This window comes from Clavelina lepadiformis, chromosome 7 (genome assembly GCF_947623445.1).
Source record: "Clavelina lepadiformis chromosome 7, kaClaLepa1.1, whole genome shotgun sequence".
Lineage (NCBI taxonomy): Eukaryota > Metazoa > Chordata > Ascidiacea > Aplousobranchia > Clavelinidae > Clavelina > Clavelina lepadiformis.
Genome location: NC_135246.1, coordinates 19,479,491 through 19,503,481, shown reverse-complemented (window position 1 = coordinate 19,503,481; position 23,991 = coordinate 19,479,491). Strand labels below are relative to the sequence as shown.

At 37.9% G+C, this 23,991-nt stretch overlaps 4 protein-coding genes across 4 annotated transcripts; 3 read left to right on the top strand and 1 right to left on the bottom strand.

Annotated features, from left to right (window-relative positions):
* The first annotated feature begins 2,467 nt into the window (after positions 1-2,467).
* On the top strand, positions 2,468-6,261 carry LOC143464819 (protein phosphatase 1A-like). Its single transcript, XM_076962824.1, has 5 exons — positions 2,468-3,382; positions 3,698-3,815; positions 3,882-4,005; positions 4,079-4,199; positions 5,291-6,261. The coding sequence occupies exons 1-5, from the start codon at positions 2,540-2,542 to the stop codon at positions 5,306-5,308; spliced, it is 1,224 nt and encodes a 407-aa protein (XP_076818939.1). The 5' UTR covers positions 2,468-2,539; the 3' UTR covers positions 5,309-6,261.
* A 1,159-nt stretch (positions 6,262-7,420) lies between these two features.
* Positions 7,421-13,084, top strand: LOC143464818 (Na(+)/citrate cotransporter-like). The gene is made up of 13 exons (XM_076962823.1): positions 7,421-9,250; positions 9,532-9,797; positions 9,914-10,061; positions 10,202-10,303; positions 10,374-10,498; positions 10,594-10,713; positions 10,789-10,866; positions 11,051-11,244; positions 11,319-11,434; positions 11,557-11,718; positions 11,907-12,044; positions 12,209-12,341; positions 12,704-13,084. The coding sequence occupies exons 1-13, from the start codon at positions 9,146-9,148 to the stop codon at positions 12,739-12,741; spliced, it is 1,725 nt and encodes a 574-aa protein (XP_076818938.1). The 5' UTR covers positions 7,421-9,145; the 3' UTR covers positions 12,742-13,084.
* A 1,652-nt stretch (positions 13,085-14,736) lies between these two features.
* LOC143465237 (acyl-coenzyme A amino acid N-acyltransferase 2-like) lies at positions 14,737-17,366 on the top strand. The gene is made up of 5 exons (XM_076963429.1): positions 14,737-14,872; positions 15,055-15,153; positions 15,414-15,514; positions 15,599-15,857; positions 16,022-17,366. Exons 1-5 carry the CDS (start codon positions 14,794-14,796, stop codon positions 16,828-16,830), a joined length of 1,347 nt encoding a protein of 448 aa, XP_076819544.1. The 5' UTR covers positions 14,737-14,793; the 3' UTR covers positions 16,831-17,366.
* A 625-nt stretch (positions 17,367-17,991) lies between these two features.
* On the bottom strand, positions 17,992-19,148 carry LOC143465494 (uncharacterized). The gene is made up of 2 exons (XM_076963820.1): positions 18,985-19,148; positions 17,992-18,918 (listed from the first exon to the last, which is right to left on the bottom strand). The coding sequence occupies exons 1-2, from the start codon at positions 19,114-19,116 to the stop codon at positions 18,709-18,711; spliced, it is 342 nt and encodes a 113-aa protein (XP_076819935.1). The 5' UTR covers positions 19,117-19,148; the 3' UTR covers positions 17,992-18,708.
* Between the last annotated feature and the right edge of the window lie 4,843 nt (positions 19,149-23,991).

Sequence of the window (23,991 nt, the reverse complement as noted above, 5' to 3'; positions counted from 1 at the left end):
ACTTTTCGTTAGAACTACTTGGTATGAAAAACTATCTTTGATTTTTTGTGAACTCTTTATTTTGTTTGCATCTCATTCAGACGTATGACAAGTCTGTTTTCATTTTAAGTTGCGCAAAAGCTATATTAAACACTTATCAGGTGATGAGGTCGTATCGTTCTATCAATAGTCAAAACTAGGCAGACTATTGGACAGATTGCACAGAAAAAGAGCGCATTCCTGCCGTTGCATTGTTTAGAACAGGAGCTTAATCGAAATAGGCACAAAACCAATCATAGACGTTGCAAACGTGTCAATAATTAAATGTTCCTTTGTTTCTCGTTGTGTTATTATCCGGTTAATATCATCCCAATCGAGATTGCTGTTACTGTCTCGGGATTTAGTCTATTCAGGTCGAGATGACGTGACAACGAAGGGCAATATCATGACAATAATATCAGGTCTATTCCCTGAAGAGCGGGGAGCAACACCCAAACACCCCCATCTAAATCCTCCACAGATACCCAGGTTGTAGTTGTAGCAGTTATAAGGTTTGTTTGCCAATTGTCAGCATTAGAGCAGAAGAACTCTGCTTTACCTTTACCGCTAATATATATGAACTTGCTGGAATTCTTCGAGCTTTTAGCGATTTTCCAGTTGATGTGAAGTCTACAACAAATGAAGTTTTATCTTTCAACTCAACATCAAACACAATATTAATTAGTTAGATTAAATTCGTTGCATTCCAGTATTGTTGCTGCTAACCTTACCGCCCATCTTCAGATTAGAAGCTGCATGATGTAATAGCTAGTCTCATTATCTTTACCACATGTACAACTTTTTTTGTAGTATATTAATATATATATACTGGTAAAACAAAACTTTGTTTGAATACAGGTTATGAGAACTGAGGCCTAGTCAATCTTGTAAACCAACAAAACCATGCCATTTCATACTTTTAGCAAAATATTTTTGACAGCCTAATGTAAAATAGCATAACGCATATGGTAACATTGAAAAATGGATTTGTTACAAGTATAACTCATTTGAATGCAATAAGTAGCCTAATATTTTCGCTTGAATATTACTGACCCATGTTAAAATGGAGGATCTGGCCTGCTTCTGGAATTGCTCTGTGAAAGATTCAAAGTCCTGGTAACTCACCGATTGTTGCTACAGATGAAATCGGTTAATCGTATCACCTATTTGCCAGACGTTTCGATACGATTATCCGATTGATCCGTTTAACCAATATGCTAAAGAATGTTTATCATGAACAGGCATTATTGTTGATAATGTGTATGAGGTAACTCGGTTACAATGAGCATTACAGTACTGTACAACTCTGTGAAACAATCGTACAACGTCAGCTGACGACAATTCTGGTTAAATTATGTAGAGTTTATTACAGCTGGCTACATTGCCAGCTATCCCCCAAGAGCACGTTGTTGATTAAAGCATTTTTTCGGCAAACTGCTTTAATCGGACTTTCCTTCTATCGTGAATGGTCTCTGTTACGTCACAGATTTTTTTTCAAGCATAATCGGTACCGGTACTGTGTAAAATAATTAATTGGTTACTTGAGATGACCGCACACATGACCTCATCTCCACTTCGATTTTAAACGTCAACACAATTACGCGAAAAGGCATTCTCCATTCTCCTTTCGCTTATCGGTAAACGTGAGATGCGCGACTCATCTTTGCTTCCGAACATCTGGCCGAAGACGATGATACGATTAAATGACAGCAGCATGCAAGTGAAAAGCAAGTCCTTATACCATAATCCGATTTGTTCCTTTAAGTGTGATTCGATTAACCGATGGTTTTACATAACATTAGATAGGATTTGGTTTGGGATTTCAGATTTTGATACCATGAAACGATTGATACGTTAAACCAGTATAGGATTAACCGATTTTGTCTGTACACAGCCAGATAGAGTTTAAAAGGAATATGTTTGTCATCTTTTCAACTACTGTACTTATAATATTTAACTGAACATAGGTTTCATTTTACAGACTTGAGCCCACTAAAATAGCTTACTAAAGATTGTCCGACTCAGATATTTTCTGCAAGTTATGGTGTCTTGCCGCAGTGAAAAGTGTGGCATAGTTTCTCGATATCAGTGTCTTACCTAAATTGTTATAGATAATGTTTTTGGAAATTATTCGCATTGTTGTGGAAGGGACAAGACATAAATACAACTAAACATAAGCAGTGCATTCAAATTCAAAGTAATTCGATCCTAGGAGAATTTTTCTTAAATTTACTTTAAACTTAGTCACTAACTTATTATATTTTGCTAACATTTTGCCTCCCCCCAGATAATCTGAAAAGTAGACACCTATGAAAGCAAGTCACTATATAAAACTTGTAAAATGCATTGTGATAATGGATTACATAACAATGTCAACTTTATGCTGCTCTTATGATGGGGAAATCCCCAATGTTTTTGTATATATTTGCTAACACTTCATTATAAAAGAAGTTTATATATCGTTTTGCAGATTGTCCATGTATTTATATATGTTAGGCCTATCAACAATTGTATCTTACTGATGGGGGCATTTTTAGACAAACCAAAGGTTGAGAAAGAGAATGAGGACGGCCGTGGTAATGAAGTGGACTATGCCGTCAGCAGCATGCAAGGCTGGCGGGTGGATATGGAAGATAGCCACACTGCAAAGTTGAGTCTTGACGGCCTTCCCAATTGGTCATTCTTTGCCGTGTTCGATGGTCACGCTGGTTCCAAAGTTGCAGAATACTCGTCACAGCATCTTCTTGAAGTCATACTGGAACAGAAGAACATTAAACAACTAATCAGTGATGGAGGGGAGAATGAGGAGGAAGAACTGATCAAAAAAGCCGTCACTGAAGCGTTTTTAAAACTTGATGTCACCATGCGAGAAATATCAGATGCAAAAAATGGTTTTGATCGCAGCGGATCTACATCGGTATGTGTCCTCATATCTCCTTCACGGTACTATTTCATCAACTGCGGAGACTCCAGAGCAATGCTGTGCCGTCAGGGTGAAGTTCATTTTGCCACCGCAGACCACAAACCCAACAACCCGATAGAGAGGGAGAGAATTCAGAACGCAGGAGGCAGCGTGATGATTCAACGAGTGAACGGATCCCTTGCCGTGTCCCGAGCTCTTGGCGATTACGAGTACAAGAATGTCGAAAACAAAGGACCGACTGAACAATTAGTGTCCCCAGAGCCAGATATCACAGTGATTGAGAGGAACAGCAAGGAAGATGAGTTTCTCGTCCTTGCCTGTGACGGTATCTACGATGTGTCGACCAATGAAGAGTTATGCAGTTATATCATGTCAAGGTTAAGAATCACTGAGAATCTCACCGACATATGCAACGATGTAGTAGATATGAGCTTAAATAAGGTAGGAAACCCTTAATTTAGTGCCGCATAATACGAATCAAACTTACACGAATAATTAATGGTACTTAATCAATATTATTGACGAAAGTGAATGGCTATTGTTGAAATTAGTGTAAAGAGCTCCTTTCCATGATCACATCTCGTGTGTAACATACTGAGATTATTCTGCTGTTGTGTAAGTGTGTGTATATCGCCTTGTTTGTTTGACTTCAGTTTAAAGTGTCATTAGCACTCTTTTAAAGTGCTTCATTCACCCACAAGCTAATACTAACTGGATCATGTTCAAATAGATGAGATAATATGTCTTCATCTGCAGGGAAGCCGTGACAACATGACACTCGTTCTGCTCGGATTTCCCGCAATTCCGAAACCAACTGAGAAAGCGAGAGAACAGGAAAAGAAGTTAGACGATAGTCTCCGTGACATGATGAAAGGTATCCACGCTACTCTCTAGTTACGTCACTTTACACAGTTTTAAATTGTTTGTTCTCGTTGAGCAGACATCTGCACTAGAGCAAAGGACTCCCGAGGAAACAATGTCGATTTTTCATTTGTCCTCGAAACTTTTATCAATGAACATGAGAAAATAGAGGGTCTTCCTCCAGGTGGTGGGATATACTCTAAGTGAGTTAAACAGGAAGGGAAACGACTTAACCAGTCGGTAATAACTTTTACTCAAAAACCTAATTTGTTTCAGGCGAGGTTTCCTGGAAAGTGTATACAAGGAATTCTTCCCTGAAGGCAGCAGCGCCATCAACGGTGATGCGTGTGATATCGATGAATTGGGCCCAGATTCAGAGACATCAACTCCAATGGAGGTGAGATTGTTGCTTGAAGGTATAGTTTAAAATATCCCATTTACCGAATGTTGCTATCGACGCAATAAATGTAGAAACAGACACATTTATTTACAACAAAAAGTAACTAGTACGTTTTGGAATATAGTGCAGTTGTAACTTATTCTTCTTGCGATGATGCATGTTTTCAACTTTGTCACATGTTTCTCTCGCTAGCCTCCATTGTTTTATATTAGATTTTGTTTTGCATTATTATCTTTGTTACCCATCATAAAACCCACGAATTTTTTTTCGGTAATTTTATACCATAGGCATTTGTGTTTTAAATAATTTTCGCTACGATGAAAGACCAGAGTATAGTTTGACACAAGTTAGATATTTTTATTGTAAAAAAATGTGTCTATTTCTGTGCTCAAAGCAGTGATTGCAATATTTTGGTATTGCAAACCGATGCCATCTCCTTAAATTCTTAATATCTCATTCATCTATAAATTTCATCATTGGAAAGATTGATTTTAGCTTAGAATATTGCTTTTCCGATTATGTACAATCATCTCAACGTCATGTTCAATACGATTGATTCGCCATGCATGTAATCTTTTATTGGATTGTAATTTTTTATTTTATATTTTTTTATCCTTCCGATAAATCTTTTAATTCACTGGTTCAGATTGTTCAATTTTCCGTCAGTGTTGAACAGTCATCAAATAAGTCCGATGTTTCCAATCTTACCAACGCCTTGTATTTAATTTGTAGCAATTGTTTCTCAGCGATTTTATAAAGTTTGGCCCAAATACAAGTATTGTCATCTTTCTGTTGCTTTTGTGCCCATGTATATTACATAAGTATATTAGTCTATAAATGTAAAATGAATATTCTGGATTTTTTAAAGTTATAATTTGGCGCACGATAAGAATTTTAAGAGACCACAAGCTTCAAAGACTAACTGCTAATTTTCTGTTCTAGCTTCAAAAGTATATGTTTTGAGACATTGTTTTGATGTCCAACATCGCCTTAAAAAGCGTTGTATATTATAGGCATATTGTATGCACCACACGTCACATTATATGCTGCAAATGCGCTAACTCTATGCAAATTTTTGTGTTTTTCAGTCTGAATCCGGTGTTTAAATGATGTACTTGTAATCAGCTATGACATCATAATTGGTCAGCAAGTGCAAGGAATTAATCTTCACAGCTCGAGTCTTTTTTGGCTGTGATACTGTCGACGGTGGCCCATACGCGCCACTGATGACCGCATTGTGATATCAACCAAGTTTCTTTGCTAACTGTTGATTCTTTAAATTCTGTGTCATATCTCATGTTTTTTAATGTTGTTTTTGTAGGGCACCAATTGCTTGTAGAGTGATTTGTTTCGGTTAATCCCCGTCTGTTAATTGGTAGTTTAGCACCGTCACCGGCTTTCGCGTAACATTTTAAAGTTAATTTATAATGCAGTTTCATTTGTATAAGGGCGACGAACTTGTATTTGAGCATATTCACAGTGATCCTTGTAATTATTTAGCAAATCGCACAATATTTTGGTTTTGAAACTGTGGTAGCTAGACCCAAATTCACAGAGTACTTCGTAAACTGTGTTGTGTGTGTTTTCTATTCCCGTTTCTAATGGCCGGCTTCCATGTAGTGACGTCACTTGTCTGGAGAAACCTGATTCTATGTAAAGATTTGATGGATTTGCACTTCATTGACAATCTGGTCACGCCGACAGATAATAAAATAGACCTGTCGCTTTAATATCCCTCCCTCCTGTCTATACTTTCTGGTTCCTTTGTCATGTGACGTAATCAGTAACGTCATACGCCGCCCAAAAATATAGTGACGTTATGGCGATGTGAATTCTCGCACCAGCTCCAATGCAACCAATCGTCGATATGTATTATACATTTTTATGGCAACCTATATCGTAAGGAGGGTTTTCCGCCATCTGACCGTGGACTTCCGTCAACTCTTGATTGTTCAAAAATTCCTTTATTCTATTGTTGATATTATGTATTACGCGGTCTTTTTATATAATTCACGTTTCCATTTTTTTGCAAAGACTAATTAAAAGCGTCGCCTCGATACACGAAGAACTTTATTGTACGTCACAGCTTTTAGCTTCATCCCCTCTGCAACAACTTGTATAATTTCTCATTCTTCGCAATTATCATTTTTATAAATTGTCAATGCAACAAATTTTGGTCTTAGTGGCGTGGCCTCACCGTCACTTAGATTTTGAAAATCTCCGACACTGGAATATTTCGTCAGTCTCGCCATACAAGTGGAAGAATTTGGTCGACAATTGCAAAGTTTTCCGAGTATGCGAACAATTGATTTTGCCAGAGGTGAATGACCAACTCCAGTCGAGACTCATTTATTCGAAATTAATGGAATCCATTAAGTCTCAGAGTTTTTGAGATTTTACGTTAAATTTTGTCAACGTCACCAAGGTGGGCTTCGATGTCAATAGGTTGAGAAATTTTACCCCGTAGCAAAGGCTTGTTCTTTCCAGTTAACACCAAGCCGACCAACAACTAAACACAAAAATAACTTGCAAAATAGACACAAAGTGGTAAGTTCGTAAACAGCGCACGGAAAGATCAGTCATGCACATACGGTTATTCGAACAGACGCGTTATACTTGTGACGTCATAAATGGTGTGCAACTTGCACCAGCGACCACAATCATCATGCTTACCATCCCAATTTTATATAAAACACTTCAGCTACAAAAAGAAAGTTGCAGTAAAATTTACGTCATAAATGTGGAAGCCTATAATTTGTCACAAAACTAAAACCTGAATGGTGTTGCTGCTTTTTATTTGACAGTAGGCTCATTACTGCTGTTCTAAATTCAGGCCGTCACGTTTCGCTTTGATCGCGTGCGGTGTAGGCTAAGCCCTGTATTTTGCTCCTCCTGCGCATGACTTGTTCTTTATGTTTCTTGATGTGTTTACTTGAATAAATTTTCATTATTTTTGAAACGCCGAAACCAGGCGATATCGACGTTCAGCAGCAGGGACAGGCTTAGGCTAATGCAAGTGATGCGACTGTTTTCCGCCCGGTGGTGCTCAGCAGCAAATCTCAATGTTATTTCTCATATTTTTCTCGAAAAAGAAACTTTTGTCGAAGAATTACCACGAAGTAAAACTTTTATCAGACCTGACTCGCAAAGATATTTGGTTTAAGCTCTTGTTATTTTCATCATTACATTTAGTAAATTGATATCGGCAAGAGAAACGTCATCAGGTAGCCTACCATTCAGTTTTTGCATTAGACCCCACGCTTGCTTGGGCCGGCACTGTTCGCTGCAAACCGTACGTACGTCCTGGCTGACAACATTAAAAGGTAACACGCATAACCTACTCCTGAATATAAGGGAAATATTTTCCTACCAGGCTCATTATAGGCCTGGCAACTCACTTTTTATTTGTTGTTATGAACTAAATGTTTTCTTCTTTACTGCGAGCAAATTACTCCAGACTTGTGACGATAGAAAACATCTTCCTACTACTTGTGACCTGTTGGAAATATGTCTGTTGACTGCAGTTTGCTAAACAACAAACACGTAACGCTTCGTGTTAACAAAGCGTGTTGGCGTTTGTCTTATGACGCCAACTTGGCCATGCTGACGTAATTCGATTGATATAAATTGTTCGATTTTTAGCGTTTTCCAATCTCTTGATGGCTCGATTAGGCTGAAGTTGAAGCAAATAATAGCTTTTCTTCTAGCGCCTGATTCCTTTATAGCCTATATTTTAAGGAAGTTAATTTAGACAAGTAGGCCTATAGGCTATATATAGGCTTTTACCACGCACTCCTAGAATTACGTTGATGCGGTTTTTCAAGAGCTTGTAATGGAATGATTGTTTATCGTTCCTTAGCCTGTAAGGACGATCACTTCAATTACAATGTTTGTCTGTAGAATTGCTTAATGTCCTCGAAGTGAAATGAGTCTCAGGTCGTTGTTTCGCTTCTCTTAATCTTAGAATCAATTGTACACCTCGACAACTGTATAATCTGGTTATATTGAAGCTTCATTGAACGAATAAATCAAGATAGAACATTGTGACAGCAACAGCACAAAGACATGTTGCGGCGTTGAACGTAGAAACCAAAAAGACTGAATGAATCAAAATGCACGCACAGGGGAAGCAGTCGATTACGTCACGCAGTGTTATGCTTCATTGATTCCATAGATGAGAATTCTATGTAGTACACAATTTTATATTATATTAAGTGATATATTTATCACAAGCTTAAAAGCTAGGCAGCCTACTAGCCTAGCCCAAATTAGGCCAGTTTTTATACGCAGTTTGATATGTTTCTTTCGGGAGGGTCCCCTATTTTTTACGCCGACTAAACATATCACCCTAAGCACAGAAATTTCTCACGATTGCTTTGCACTTTTTAAACGTTAAACCGAATTTACGAGCAATCTCTGTGTAGAGCCAACGTAAAAGGAATAAATACCTGCAGTCAGCTTAGATATTAGCCTACAATTATTTGGGCAAAACGTTTTGAGTCGATGTCGTTAACACGCAATAAAGAGTTATCGCTGTTGACAAACCTTACATAAGTTAATAACTTCTTTCATAAGACCGTCCGAATACTTGTTTATGGAAAATTGGATTCGTTACAAAGAGCAATGCGTTGCAATGCTGGCTGAACATAAAACCAAAAGCTGGCAACGTTTACTTTATAACGCCTTGAGATCTTCAATGAAACGATGGCAGCTTCGGTCATAATCATAAAGTATCGTCATAAACGCCGGACAAAAGCCAGAGGTTTGTTGAATAACGTTTCTAACAACCATAACCTCGTTTCAGAAGCCATACACAAATATTTGTCTGCGATAAATTCTATCACTCTGCAAAGACATAAAGTTACTAAATCCTTCACATAACTCCAAAGCGGTCGAAGGACTGTAAGCTCAAAGTTTGTCAAAGTTGCTTATCGAGGAGGAAAATGGATGAAGAAAGGAAGATCTTCTGCATCCCGAGCATCTCCACCCTGGTGATCGTGATCACTCCGCTCCTGCTTCTTCCTCTTCCTGTCTACATCCCTGGGAAGGCGAGTCGATGCTTGAGCGATTTAACTTAAAGGTTTTATAAAGGCGGACATAACCGGACTTTCTAAGTCATTTAACTAACTCGGACAGTTTCGAGTGCTTAGGGCCGCTCTCTTGGCTGGATAAGTTACTAGAAATACGTGCTGTGTGGTTAGTTAATTGTTAACTGAACGTAATTAGAGCGCTGTTTAATGAAGTGAAAGGTTCTAACCATAGGCTGTGCACTGAAGCATGACTTACCACGTCAGTTAACTGTAAGTTGTGATCTTCTACGTCACTGCAGGAATCGTTGATCGTCTACATCAGTCTGTTGGTGAGCGTTTACTGGGCTTCTGCTTGTCTGCCTCTCAGCGTGACTGGAATCATTCCTGTCTTCCTATTCCCGGCTGCCGGTATCCTGACCAATAAAGAGGCAACTTCCGCCTTCTTTTTCCCAGGCCTCTGGCTCTTCACCGGAAGTATCATATTCGCGATCGCGGTTCAAAGTTCGAATCTTCACTTTCGGATCGCGCTTAAAATGTTGCTGCTGATTGGAACGAGGCCGAAGCGGTAAAACTCCTTCGACGATTTTCAAACCAACACGAACAAGAAACTTTCAAAACAATGAGTTACATTAAAAATAAAACTTCAGTTCTTATTTAGAAAGGTTCGCGCATTTCTTTCAGATTATTGCTCGGTTTCATGGTGACGGCATTTATACTTTCGATGTTTTTGGCGAATTTGGCGGTGGTTGCCATGCTGATGCCGATAGCCGAAGAGGTCTTGAACGAAATGGAAAAACCAACCGCATCTGAAGAAAGATTAAATTTAGAGGTTATTCATTAGAACTGTGCTTTATATTTCCTTATTACTTGAACATGTTGTGCTCTTATTAATAAGCTAAACGTCATCTTCGGAACTTAGTGTTTATTGCTTCTTATCGCTCTTAAACATGTTACATTTCCGTTAATAAGCTGAACGAAAGCAAGTTGCTCAAAATTAATTTGACGGACAAAGAAGATGCGTCACCACTTATGGAAGATGGAAATAACCAATCAGAGCATGCGCAAAATCACGTAGGTGGATATCCCATCGCTCTATGAACATTTCATCAACTTTCCATGTCTCTAAATGTTTGTCGTCCAGGCTAATCGAATGAAGAGGTTCAGAGTGGCGCTTACACTGAGTGTTTCTTACTCCAGCGCAGTCGGAGGGATCGGGACAATTCCCGGAAGTGCGGGGAACGTGGCTGTTGTCGCCATGTTGAAGGAGTAAGTTAGACAGAACACGTTTCTTAACACAACTTGTAATATGGACAATTACGTAATAATTTGAAAATGAATTATTTCGATATTTTTCTCATCAGCCTTTACCCGGATTCCCCAGAGATATCTTACGGCCAGTGGTTTCTTTATTGCACTCCCTGCGCCGCCGTCACTCTCATCTTGATGTACGCCTGGATCCTTTGGTACCACCTCGGATTTAGGTGAGAATAAAACACCAAAATAAGATCAACTTATAGGTAAATAAAAATATTTTCAAAGGCATTTTTTATTTCGAGTTCTAAAGAAGAAATGGACGAAAACTTCTCAGCTCGAAAAATGATGATGAAAAAATACGACGAGTTGGGCCCGATAACGTGGGTACAAATTTATGTGAATTTGAAATACTTGAAGTAGCCTTAAACTGATTTGGAATCACAGACCATGCAGTTTTCAGTTCGCCAATTTCAAAGAAATCTTACTTTTTAACATTTCAATGCAGGAATTCATCATAATCTTTTGCCTTGTCCCTGTAGTCATATAGTCTTATTTTTCTTTCAGTTGGGATCAACTTTGGATCTTGATACTTTTCCTCACAACTGTTGTTTTCTGGTTCACGAGAAGTCCCGGATTCTGCACTGGTTGGGGGGATGGTGTCATGGATGGTTACGTCGCCGACGGCACGGTTGTCATGGCAACGTCTTTTCTTCTTTTTCTCATTCCGAACCAAAAGCCAGTCGTGTTTGACCGCCCCGGTGAGAAATCGACATTGTTTAGTTTTTAATCCATCAGCGCATAAAAATACAGATGATGGTTTCGTGTCTTTCAGACAAAGCGAAACGTCGATCTGTTCCGTTGTTGACCTGGAAAGTTTTCGAAGCAAAATTTCCGTGGGGAATTCTCTTCGTGGTTGGTGGTTGTCTGACGATCGCCAAAGCTTTCGAGGTTTGTTCAGATCGAACCCACCATTCGCAAGGCGGATTCTACACATTTTGACAAAGAAATCATCTTTTTATACTTCATAACTATCGCCGCTGACAACCAATTAACTATAATATCTGATTTAGTCGTCCAATTTGCCGGATATTTTGGAGGAAGCTCTCTCTTTCTTGGCCTGGATACCTCCTTGGCTCACTTGCCTTGTAGCCGCGTTATTTACAACTTACGTCACTGAGTGCATGAGCGGGATTGCTGCCTTGACTTTGATTTTTCCAGTGATGAAGGGAGTGGTGGGTGACGCTTAAATCCAATTTTAGCAAAGTTTTAAGGTGGCAGGAACAATGCTACAAGTTTTAGTTTTTGAGACTTTAGTTTTGTGGCCGACGAGCCAACAGTGCCCAAGTTTAAGTGCTTTGTCTGCTTTGATGTGAATTATATTTTTTGGAAAGGTGACAGGGATGTTTTTGTTTCCTTGCAGGCCAAAACCACGCACATCCATCCGTTCTATTTTAGCATGCCGCCTGCTCAGGCCTGTTCGCTGGCTTTCATGTTGCCCGTGGCAACGGTCCCGACAACACTAGCTTACAGTTATGGCCACTTCACCATCAAGGATATGGTAAAGAAAAGTTGTCGCCTTTGTTTTCTGCGTGAAAAATCGTCATACGATTATCCTTTTCAGATAAAATATACCACGTAGTAACATAGAGTATCTATGTAATATCTTGTAACAGCAAGATGTATATAAAATGGATACATAATATATAGATCATGCTTTCCCAGATAAAAACCGGCTGGTTGTTGAACTTAGTGGGAGTGTTTGTGATCATGCTCGGCACGCACACATACGGCGGATTCATCTTTAACTTTGACCAATACCCTCTCTGGGCAGAGACGTTGAACGCATCGCAAGCAGGTAATACAACCAAGTTCAAGGTTAAGTCAAACTCAACAGGAGTTAACAGAGTTGACGTGAGGTTTCTGCAGCCAACATAAGTGGAAAAGTAATTTGGCCCACATCTCATATATTTCACTTGGAATGGAGCAAGTTTTCATGCTTGTTGTTGTTGTTGTTGTTCAACATGTTGCTTTGGTCCAGCAGTATTGGACCATAGGATAGAGAAAAAATGTTTCAAAAGTAACACAACCAAGTTTAAGATTATGATTCATGTCGAAATAGCTCAAAGGGCGCAATGTTAAGATTTATTACGTGACTTTACTACGTTATTATTACTTTATTAGGCTTTATTACATTTTGAGAAAATATTTTTATTTCAGGTGAAATTTACAATCTAACACTAAACAACACTCTTTGAGCATCAGCGTTTATCGAAATGACGAATTGCAATACTGAGAGCGACCGCTTATTTGGAAATTGTATCGAAATCATTTACAACTCTGCAAGCGATATTTGCGGCGTACTTTCTAAAGCGAATTGGTTATACTTCCGTCGCGATTTATTGCGTCACGAAAATCGTTGATTAGCACAATTGTTAATTTTCAATAAAAAATGAATTCAATGAATTTTCAAAAGTTTTTTACTTTTTCTATTTTGTTGTTTACATTTCTTTAGCATTTCTGTCAAAGTATATTCACGTTACGCTCATTATCTTAATCAGTTGTACCTGAGCTATGGGAAAGATCACAACAATATACCAACGAAACGAAATCTTTCAGTGTTTATTTGCGTAGTGTATACAACCTGTCAAAAACAACACAGTCATATAAGCCAAACAAGTTTGCTCGAATGGTGAGGTCGTTGACAAAAATGTTTGGTATCAAATAAAAGTGGAACATTATATTATAGTTGTATAACAGACACGTCGAAACGTAGAAAGCAGCAAACGCACGAACCAATGAAACGTCATGAAGTTGCAATGTGACATCACAAACAGCAAGGATGTACATGAATCAGGTAAAAGAGAACACATTGGTTTGGTTATAATTTCAGTTTCCCAGTTTTTTTGAAATAATTCACGTTTCCATTTTCTGCAAAAATCAATTAAAATCGTCGCCTTGATACAAAGAACTTCATTCTTTGATTCAAATTCATTCATTTATTATTCTTTAAAGCACTAGGAACAAAACAAAAAGATTTTTTGATCATTTATTAATCAAGTCATAACTTTAACGCTGCTACTAATTTTTTTCCATTTTATGTTCCATGCACAAAGTTTCTACTGTCTTTATGGGCGATCCCAAAAACCTATTTTATTTACAGTAGTTTCGCAGGTATTGACTCAAACAACTGTAACGAATTGTTTCATTTGTCACAACTGAGAACTTGTTTATCTACAGAATTACTAATTGCGACGCGACCAGGGTCCGGAAAAACTTGCATTCACGCTTCAAGGCCTTTAGGTGCAAGAAGTGGGTAATATAATACTCATAAACACGTGGACTTAGAAAACACTTAAGCTGCAGTTTTTGGTGTTAACCTTTTTCTTTCCTCTGCGCCAAGTGTTGGCATTCATCTATCGTGACGTCATATGGATGCTTTTGTTGTAATTTTTAACCAATTTACTGTGTATGGTTTGTGCTAGTTGGTGTTTTCAGACAATGGTTATTTATGAGTGCAATAGAATCCGCTTATCTCATCCATCTCCGGCCCAATCAATATTGGATTTAAAAAGCGACGGAATTATGAGTAGTTCCAATGGCGCGGCATGGGCGGGCGGGAAGGGCCTTCAAGCTGCCCCGAGAACCCAAAACTTACGCTGCTCTACTGGACAATGGCTTTGTAAACACGGCCAAAAACGCCGGTTTGAAGCATGTACTTTGCGCCAAAGACAACAGCGTAGCAATTCAGCTTTCTTGTTAAACATTAACAGACCTGCTGATAGTCAATACGCGATAATGAGGTTGCCAGGTCGGTCATAGCTCTAGTTTGCTCATAATCGCAATCATTTTGAAACCAGCGACAAGATGAAATTGATTGTTTGTTCATCCGAAGCAGTACTTTCAATAGATGTATTTCTTTTTTTGATATTGAGGATCACAAGTGAAATTTTATATAAGAATTTGAATGTGCAATATTAGCACGTCAAGTGTCTAGTACAAAGTTCCGTCACCAAGCAAGTTAGAAATGTAGGCCTAATAGTCGGTTGGTTTAGGATTGATGGATTCAGTTAAGGCTTTCAAGCGGATTTTACTGTATTTTTATATAAGTTTGTTGATAAATTGGTATTCTGAAACTTTTTATTGTCCAAGACTGCTTTAATGACATATTTCGTGTTAGTTTTTTCTTCTTCCCAACCGAAACTTGTCCATAAAGGAGCCTATTTGCAATTGTTGATAAAATATTTTTCCTTTTTTTAATCGAAAGTTTAGAATGTAACTAGTAAGTAAACTTTCAACTAAACTAAGAAATGAAAGAAACCAAAGCACAGATCCACGTCAGTCCACAGCGGTCCATGTTTGATGAAAAAGTCAACATATCTGTTGAAGGTGAGGTCCATCTGCAATAAATTTAATGAAATATTTTTTCTCATTTTGCGTAGTTGGCAGTTTTATTTTTCCCCACACAAGGAAGTTTTAAGCTTTATACCTGCGTGATACAGTACCAAGTGTGCTATTGTTACTGTTAGTGTTACTGCTTCTCCTCACTACAATGCAATGTTTCTATACAGGTCTTCTACCCAACAGAACATACACCATTCATTCATATACAAATGTCAGCAAGGAGTCAGCCTTTGAATGCTTTGCTCATTATAAGAGCAATAAGCATGGTGAGTTGATTACGTATTTCACATTATTCCTGCTAATGGACATTGACTCTATTGCATGCAAAGCAGTGGCGCCAATGATACTGCGACGATTTGATTCGCTAATATCATCCATTGTGTTGACTAAGAAGAGAACACCCCTATTGTTGATATCCAGATTCTCGAACCCAGTCACAAATGTATTTATTTGCTGTCACAACACAAGATCACCCCTAAATGCCTTAATGCTTCTAACATATAACTTAAACTGTGTTTTGAACCAGGTGTAGTAAGCATAAAAGATGATAGTTCGTTGGGTGGATCATATCGTGGAGTAGAACCGATGGGTCTATTCTGGGCAATGGACCGTTCACCAGACAATACAGTGAATATTGTTGTGGTCAATGCTACATTTTGTTGATTAATCAATTTTTCTACCAATCTCGAGTCTATAAAAATCTTTTTGTAGAACCCACACGCAAGGATGGCTGAAAGGAATGCGTCTAAACCAACCATAGTTGACTTACATGTCTATGACCTGATCCTTCATTCCTTGGAAGAGATCAGTCGCCTGAGGAAGCAAGGAATCCTGCAGAAGCACGCGGTGTCATCGAAGCAAGTTGAACGTCGTTATCTGGCAGATGGTGTGAGGAAAATGTCTCTGACTCTTGAAGACGATGGAATCTGGGCGAGTTTGTTCATTCCACCCGGTAAAGGACCGTTTCCAGGTATAAAGTTTGCTTTTTGGAGTAGTCGCGTTTATACTTGGGTGGCTACGTATCATATTGTTTCACTCCACGGTTTGCTTTTGCAACTAACGACATGTTTTTTTTTATTGGCCATTGTTTACTAGACTAAATTTCAGTTTTCTTATCACGAGATTTTAACGTAGGAGTGATCCATCTGGGGGGAGGTCGTCCTGGGTTAGTAGAAAACCAAGCCGCTCTGTTGTCAAGATACGGCTTTGCAACAATGGCCCTCGCTTCTTTTGATAAAACTCCTGGAAAATTCACTCATTATTCTGACAAAGGATTTGGATTAGATTATTTTGAGAGAGCACTTAAAGTTTTCACGAGCAATCCTTATGTGGATTCTGCATGCGGTGTTGGCGTAGTGTCATTTTCTTTTACCACAGCGTTTGGCCTTTCCATGGCGCAACATCTGGACCAAGTTAAATGTGTTATCTGGATAAATGGCCAGACCCATGCGACGTATTGTCCTTTGATTTTTAAGGAGGTCACTCTGCCATCTATTCCGCCAAATTTTAAAAAATCCAAGTTTTCTAAAGAGGGTTTCGCATCAGCTAGATATGCTCATAACCTTTGTAATGATCCTTTGCATGAGAGTATTGCTTCAAGCTTAATTAAATTCCATTTAAAGCCAAAAGTAGGTTATTTATTCGTTACAAGTTTGGATGACAAAGCTTCGCCTTCAGAATTAAACGTAAATCGAGCTGAAACACTTCTAAAAGAAGTCAATCACCCCAATTATGAGATTCTAAGGTTACCAGGCGCAGGGCATGTTATCATGGCCCCATATTCACCCATAACAATCACCTTGGATCAGGGAAATTTCAATATAAAAATGGTCCAAGGTGGTGAAAAAGTAGCTCATTGTCGGGCTCAGGAAAGTGCTTGGCATTGTCAGATTGAATTCTTGAAAGCCAATCTAGATCCATGTATGGAAAAGGCAAAGTTGTAGCGTATAATGTAAGGAATGAATGTCTTCATTACATTCACTTATTTCGATATCCTCCTTTATTGTAGCCTAATTAGTAAGTTGTGTCTATTCTGATTTGTCATCTACTAAACCTTGTATTGTAATTTATCTTAGCTCTTGTTTGAATGATTTTTGTTTATTACGCCAGTTTGTTTCCAAATTTACAGTTTTTGCTGCTGGTTAAGATCTTTGTGCATTTGATGATATTATGCAGCAACATTTTTGCTGTTTGTAATGTTGCAACTTCGGCAACGGATGGAATTCTACTAACTCTGCCATCTGCTACAATGCGACGTTAACTTTGGTACTTGTGACGAAGTGCATTTGCCACAGGTTCAAACTTGTATTGCTTATGTTTTGGGGTTGTCTTTACAAGCTGTTTAATATAAGGTACATGGAAATAATTCCTGCATTGTTTTCGTTGTTCCATTGCTCTGATCTTTCTGAGAGTTTCACTTCAGCAAGTCATGTACGCCTAAGCTATTTCCAGAATCGTCATTAAACTACCAAAAAATATATTTGTCTCAGCATCGTATAAATATATTCCTGGTATTTTGAAACGATACTATGCTTAAACTGTAGGCTATAGTCTACACGTTGCAATTGAACTTCTAAGTCACATGTTCAAGGCTGAACCATTGTTTCATATTGTCTGGTGATAATGCTTGTTTTGTGACGTCTGTCGACATTATTATAAAAAAGTTTAATCACTTTCGTCAAGATGAGACCTTGTCGTTTAAACAAATTAACCCTCAATTTTTTCTGTAACATTCCCTCGCTTACACGTTCCACTTTATTTGACGAAGTCAACTCGCAATTTAAGCTGTTGAAAAACCGCGTCAACATTAAGAATTCTAGAGTGCGTGGTAAGAGCAGTGCGTGAGTCAGTCACATCGACTCCTGCCACGAAAGCCTATAGGCCTACTTGTTTAAATTAACTTCCTTAAAATATATCAAGGTATCAAGCGCTAGAAGAAAAGCTATTGTTTGCTTCAACTTCAGCCTGATCGAGCCATCAAGAGCCTGGAAAACGCTAAACATCGAACAATTTATATCAATCGAATTACGTCAGCATTGCCAATTTGGCGTCATAAGACAAACGCCAACATGCTTTGTTAACACGAAGCGTTACGTGTTTGTTGTTTCGCAAACTGCAGTCAACAGACATATTTACTACAGGTCACAAGTAGTAGGAAGATGTTTTCTATCGTCACAAGTCAGGAGTAATTTGCTCGCAGTAAAGAAGAAAACATTTAGTTCAAAACAACAAATAAAAAGTGAGTTGCCAGGCCTATAATGAGCCTGGTAGGAAAATATTTCCCTTATATTTAGGAGTAGGTTATACGTGTTATCTTTTAATGTTGTCAGCCAGGACGTACGTACGGTTTGCAGCGAACAGTGCCGGCCCAAGCAAGCGTGGGGTCTAATGCAAAAACTGAATGGTACCTGATGACGTTTCTCTTGCCGATATCAATTTACTAAATGTAATGATGAAAATAACAACAGCTTAAACCAAATATCTTTGCGAATCAGCTCTCATAAAAGTTTTGCTTCGTGATATTTCTTCAGCAAAAATTTCTTTTTCGAGAAAAAAATGAGAAATAACATTGAGATTTGCTGCTGAGCACCACCGGGCGGAAAACAGTCGCATCACTTGCATTAGCTTAAGCCTGTCCCTGCTGCTGAACGTCGATATCACCTGGTTTCGGCGTTTCAAAAATGATGGAAATTTATTCAAGTAAACACATCAAGAAACATAAAGAACAAGTCATGCGCAGGAGGAGCAAAATGCAGGGCTTAGCCTACACCGCACGCGGGCAAAGCGAAACGTGACGGCCTGAATTTACAACAGCAGTGATGCTATTTCTTGATGTCCGGTAAAGATTGATCTTTATTCGAGAGTTTGCTCAACAGATTTCTGAGTTCTTCCTCCAAACGATGTTTCCTCATTTTCTCTTGATCCTCTGATGATATTTCTTGGTTTTCATCTTCATCACCTGTCGATGATTCTGAGTTTAATCCATGTAGTATCGGTAAGCTCCCGTCCGGGATCGAATCAAGTTCTTTCATCTAAACAATGACTCATTAAACAAACTTGTTGCTTCACTCACAGCAACCGATGCAGAGAGTCTATACTTCATTCTCTGCTTCCAAGAGTACGTCATCAAATTCCGAATCCACATCCTGTTCACTCTTCACGTCAGCGTTACACCGATGACTCAGCAGAAAGGCAATCAGCAAAAATAATATCAGTCTTGAAACAAACATTTTTAGAGAAACTGCAGAAATAACAAAGAACTTAAGACGATTTCGAAATCAAACATGGACCACTGCAACTTTCCTGTAAACCTGTTATGGTTTCTATGGCCATGTGCTCTTTTGTTATAAACTTCTCAACAAGCTTTAAACAAAGCCAGAGAAAAAATACGATTTCAGCTAATATTGTAACAGTTACTGTAACTTTGTAAATAATAACTTTCAGACCAAACCCTTCCCTAACGTGAGTTTCAGTGTACAAGCCATTTAACCTCTGCATTAAGTAACATTAAGTTTAGTTTTTTGCACTACAAATGTTCTGTTACATTACCTACGCATTTACCAAACAAATTTTCTATAAAGAAGCCAAATGAATTTGATTTAATATAGGGTCAAGAAAGGTCGCTTAAAAAAAAGCTCTTGTTAATGGTCTTTATGATACTTTATTCTCTCCGATCAACTGAGAATTTATTCTCATTTAGCTTGGAATCTCTTCACACTTTTAGCATATGGACAATGCCGGTCTATCCTCCACATATTAACAGGAAGCTGGTGGCAATTCAACTTTAAAACAATGCGGCAATCATCACAATGTCCTAGTTGCCTCGTCATGCCCTAGGAGGAAATGCATGCAAATGTACAAAGTTAAGCCAAACTCAGGGTCGGTTTATGCTGGTGCTAGGCCTGCAGCAAAAAAACTTTGCTGTGCTTTAACGCTCTTAAATTAACGGCTGCCACTATTTCATCGTAAAAAAATTGTTTAAAATTAAAATTAAATTAAAAAAAATCTAACCCCAATAAAACCTTAAACAACTTAAATCAACTTTTTGCTTACCGATTCTCCTAACCTAACCGTCTATCTTTAACAACGGGCTGCTTTACCTGCATACGATGAAATTGTCACTCTCTAAATTCTGATCCATCGAATTGAACCAATTGAATACTGACTGATTTATTTCTTTAACTTCTTAGTTTAGATCTTGCAAAATCCTACTGTAGAAAGGGAACGATACTCGTCATGCCATTTAACGAGGCGATATTTGGTGGAGATATGACTACACATGTTTTTCTGACCTAGCGCTAGATTATCGTCAAATAAAATTTCAAAAGAAGGTTGCCTTTCAGAGGCTTAACTTATCTTATGTTAACTTAATTTACCTGTTGAATTATCTGACTCTATTGTTGCGTGCGGTTAGAATACTCTAACCTCTTGTCAGCCAAAAGGTTTTAATATTACAACAGAAGTAGTTTACAAGAAAAGGTTGTTATTGTAGGTGCTGTACACTTTCTCAAAATTACGCATAATCAAGAACATAGTAATACCACTGCTTATAAGACGTCTATTGAGTTGCAATCACAATGACTAGCTTAAAAAGCTCATCTGTTCGTTTCTGTGATTTTCTCCATCTGCCTCTGCTCGCTGGTAGAAGTGCGAGCTTATAAAATGTGAAGCGATGGGAGTGAAAATGTTCGACTAGAAATTCCAAATTCCAGAACATGTGCAGCGTAGAAAACAATGTGTTGGTAATGGGAGTTACATGTAGTTAAAGCTGACACGTAGATAAATCGCGTGTATATCATCTGAATGACAGTTCATTTGAGTGACAGTATTTGAGTGACATAATTAACCCTAACCCTAACCCTAACCCATTACTGTAGTTTGAACAGTACTTACCAATGTGTCACTCAAATGAACTGTCACTCAGTTGATCAACTACCAGATAAATTATCGGTATAAAGTTAAGAAGCGGGCATTTCCAATAAAGATTTCTTATCAGCACATGTGCTGGAAAGTTCATAAACTTTCATCAATAACTAGAAAACACTTTTCCAAGAAATGATGTACTGGTATTAAAAATGCCACCCAGGCCGCAACAGCTTGAAAACTTTGAACGGAGCTGCTAATTAAATATTTTCTGTTGCACCAGAGCAAATTTATTTATAGTTTCAAACTAACATGCAAAAGAAATGTAAATTTAAGTTAATATGATATCCAGTTCCAAACATTTCGTTAATGAATAATGTTTGGAACTAAATTTGTTTGGCACTTTTCATATTCATTGTTTTTTTAATCAGATCATGTCACTTCATATATTTGTTTCGGCTGTTAATATCCGTGTTTTTAATGTTAGGGAACATGTTCTCTTCATCTTCCAACAGTGTAGTTGTTTCGTTGTTTGTGTTATTTTGGCTTTACATTTTTTTAAATTAAGAACTATTTTGTGGGTCTGGTGTCTATGCCAACCTACCGTTTTATTTATAGCACAATTCTATTATTGCTGTATTGCATGTTTTAAGCCTTTGCGTTTTGCCACTTCAGCATTTGCGCGCCAATGTTATTGTTTTTGATGGCTACAGGGTGTCAACCAAAGATTCGACCCATCAAAAACGCTCTGGTACGACGTCTCAAACTGTTGAATTAAATAATCAAAATCCTTGCCCAACTGAAAGGAACATCTTTTTCTCAAACTATACAAACAAACAAAGATTTGTGGTGGCTTTATCGAAACAACTGGAGGTGAATGGTTTCAAAGTTCATTTGTGCCCTAGTGATGCAGATACAACAATCGTTCAAGTTGCTTTTGATTCGGTAGGTGGGACACCTGTAACTGTGTACTCCGACGATACTGATGTCCTTTGCTTGCTAGTGCATCATGCTATGCACCGCAACTATCCTGATATCTTCTTGACAAACATTACAAGAGGGAAAAACTGCCAGCAAAGATAGTGCTACAGAGTTAGAGATATTATTGCGAAGGTAGATGTTATTGTTTTGGAGTACTTGTTATTCGCTCATGCATTTACGGGCTGCGATACAACTTCAGCAATTCATAAATTCGGCAAGATATCTATATTTGAGAAGTTGAAATCAAGCAGTTTGCGAAATGTTGCCGATGTTTTCTACAAAGACGACGTGTCTCCAGACCAAGTTGGCAGGGCTTCGATACGGTTCTTCGAATTTTTAAACTCGTCTACGTATACTTTATCGCAAATCAGGAAACAGAAGTACGAGGAAATGGTCATGTCTAATCGTTCTCACGTTGATCCAGCTCTCCTTCCACCATCACCACGAGCTGCATATCACCACGGCCTCAGAGTATATCACCAGCTGAAAGTTTGGAGAACTTTAAGCAACTCAGATTTGAAACCCTTGTCATGGGGTTGGCAAAAGAAAGATGACATGTTTTCTCCAGTAATGACGGATGTAGCTGCTGCACCAGAAGATGTCTTGAAAATCATTCGATGTAGCTGCAAGGGATCATGTAACAGACGCTGCTCTTGTCGGAAAGCGGGCTTAACATGCACATCGTCATGCAAGGAATGTTGCGGAATGACATGCACAAATACTACAGTCGTGTTTGATGACGAATTGGGAGAAGAAGAGAGACATTTTATGGATGCGTTTGCATGATTTTGATTGAAATGTGTTTATATTTTATTAGAACTTAAAACTGTAAATATCGTTTTTACATCTTTACAGTTGGTTTAACCCTAGCAAGACCGGGCTTTTTTGGCACTCCAGGACTGGGGGTGTACAGATTTTTGGTGTATTTTTGTAACAAAATACCCTATGAAATAGCATTTTAACTAAATACATTTTCACTACGTCTTAGATAACTTTTATGTGTTGCTTACATGACCTTGCTTATAAAAGAAAAACCTTTTATTTCTGTGAAATCTCTCCTATTATCTCCGTCTCGGTCAACTTTTACCCCCTTAAACGTGTGATAAATACCTCTTAATAAAGTTATGTTTTATTTTTTTTGCTGTCCTATTGTTAGTTTGCTTTGCTGATAGTAATATTCCAATTTATGGTGTTGTATTCTGTTACGAAGGTATCGTATTTTAGCTTATAATTGTATTATAATGTTAGGCAAAATAGTGTTTTACCCCCTGGCACGTTTTTGGTCATAACTTTTTTCCCCAAGGTAAAAAAAATGACAAAACCTATCATTGAAAAGCTGATAAAATTATCTTTCCAACAGTATATAATACGTCTTTATAAGAATTTTTTCTAGGTTGACCAAAAATTCTACAGGACTACTGCTTGTTAATTGTTCGTGAACATGTGTTTCATTGTGCTATAACTACAACGGTTAGCATCGTAACTTTTGCTCCGTACAGTTAATGGCGAAAAATAAACAATAGGCCTACAGTACAATACAAGTCAAATTGACAAATAGTCGACCAACTTAGTTGTTGAGTTAATTTTGGTATAATTAACTATATTTCCAACAAACTTAATTGTTTTTGAAAATTAAATTTTCTGGCGATTTTGTTTCCCTATTTTCTTTTAAATGATAAACGGAACATTTTTGGATACGAAATCACAAAAGTTTCTTGTCACCAGGTGCTTACGTACCAGCGTGGAAGTGTCTTTATAATAATTAATTGAATGTTTAATCACGTCTTGTCTTATGGGTTTCATAAATAGCGACGACCGCTAATTCGCCCAGAGGGACAGTTTGAATTGATTTAATTCCATTCCTGTTGTAATTCTAGGCTTTTTCGCGTTTCCGAGAGTTTTGCTTTAAATTTGAATTTTATCCGCGATAATATCATAAAACTATCACTGTACGTGACCAAATATGTCTTCGAAAACGCGATAATACCTGTATTTGACAAGAAAGTTGTCGAGACAGTGGCACGAAAGTTAAATTTGAGTTCGGAAAAATTTCTTCATATACTTTGACCTGACGCATGTCGCTGTGTAGAAATCTTTACCGCCACTTAGTGTTAAAATATTAATATCGTCAAAATACGACAAAATTTAACAATTACAATTTACCGCTGAACAATTTAATCCAAGTGTAGAAATTCAACATATTCAAGATGTTATTATTCATAGAAATTCAAGATAAATGGAAAGTAATCGAGTTGTGTGGC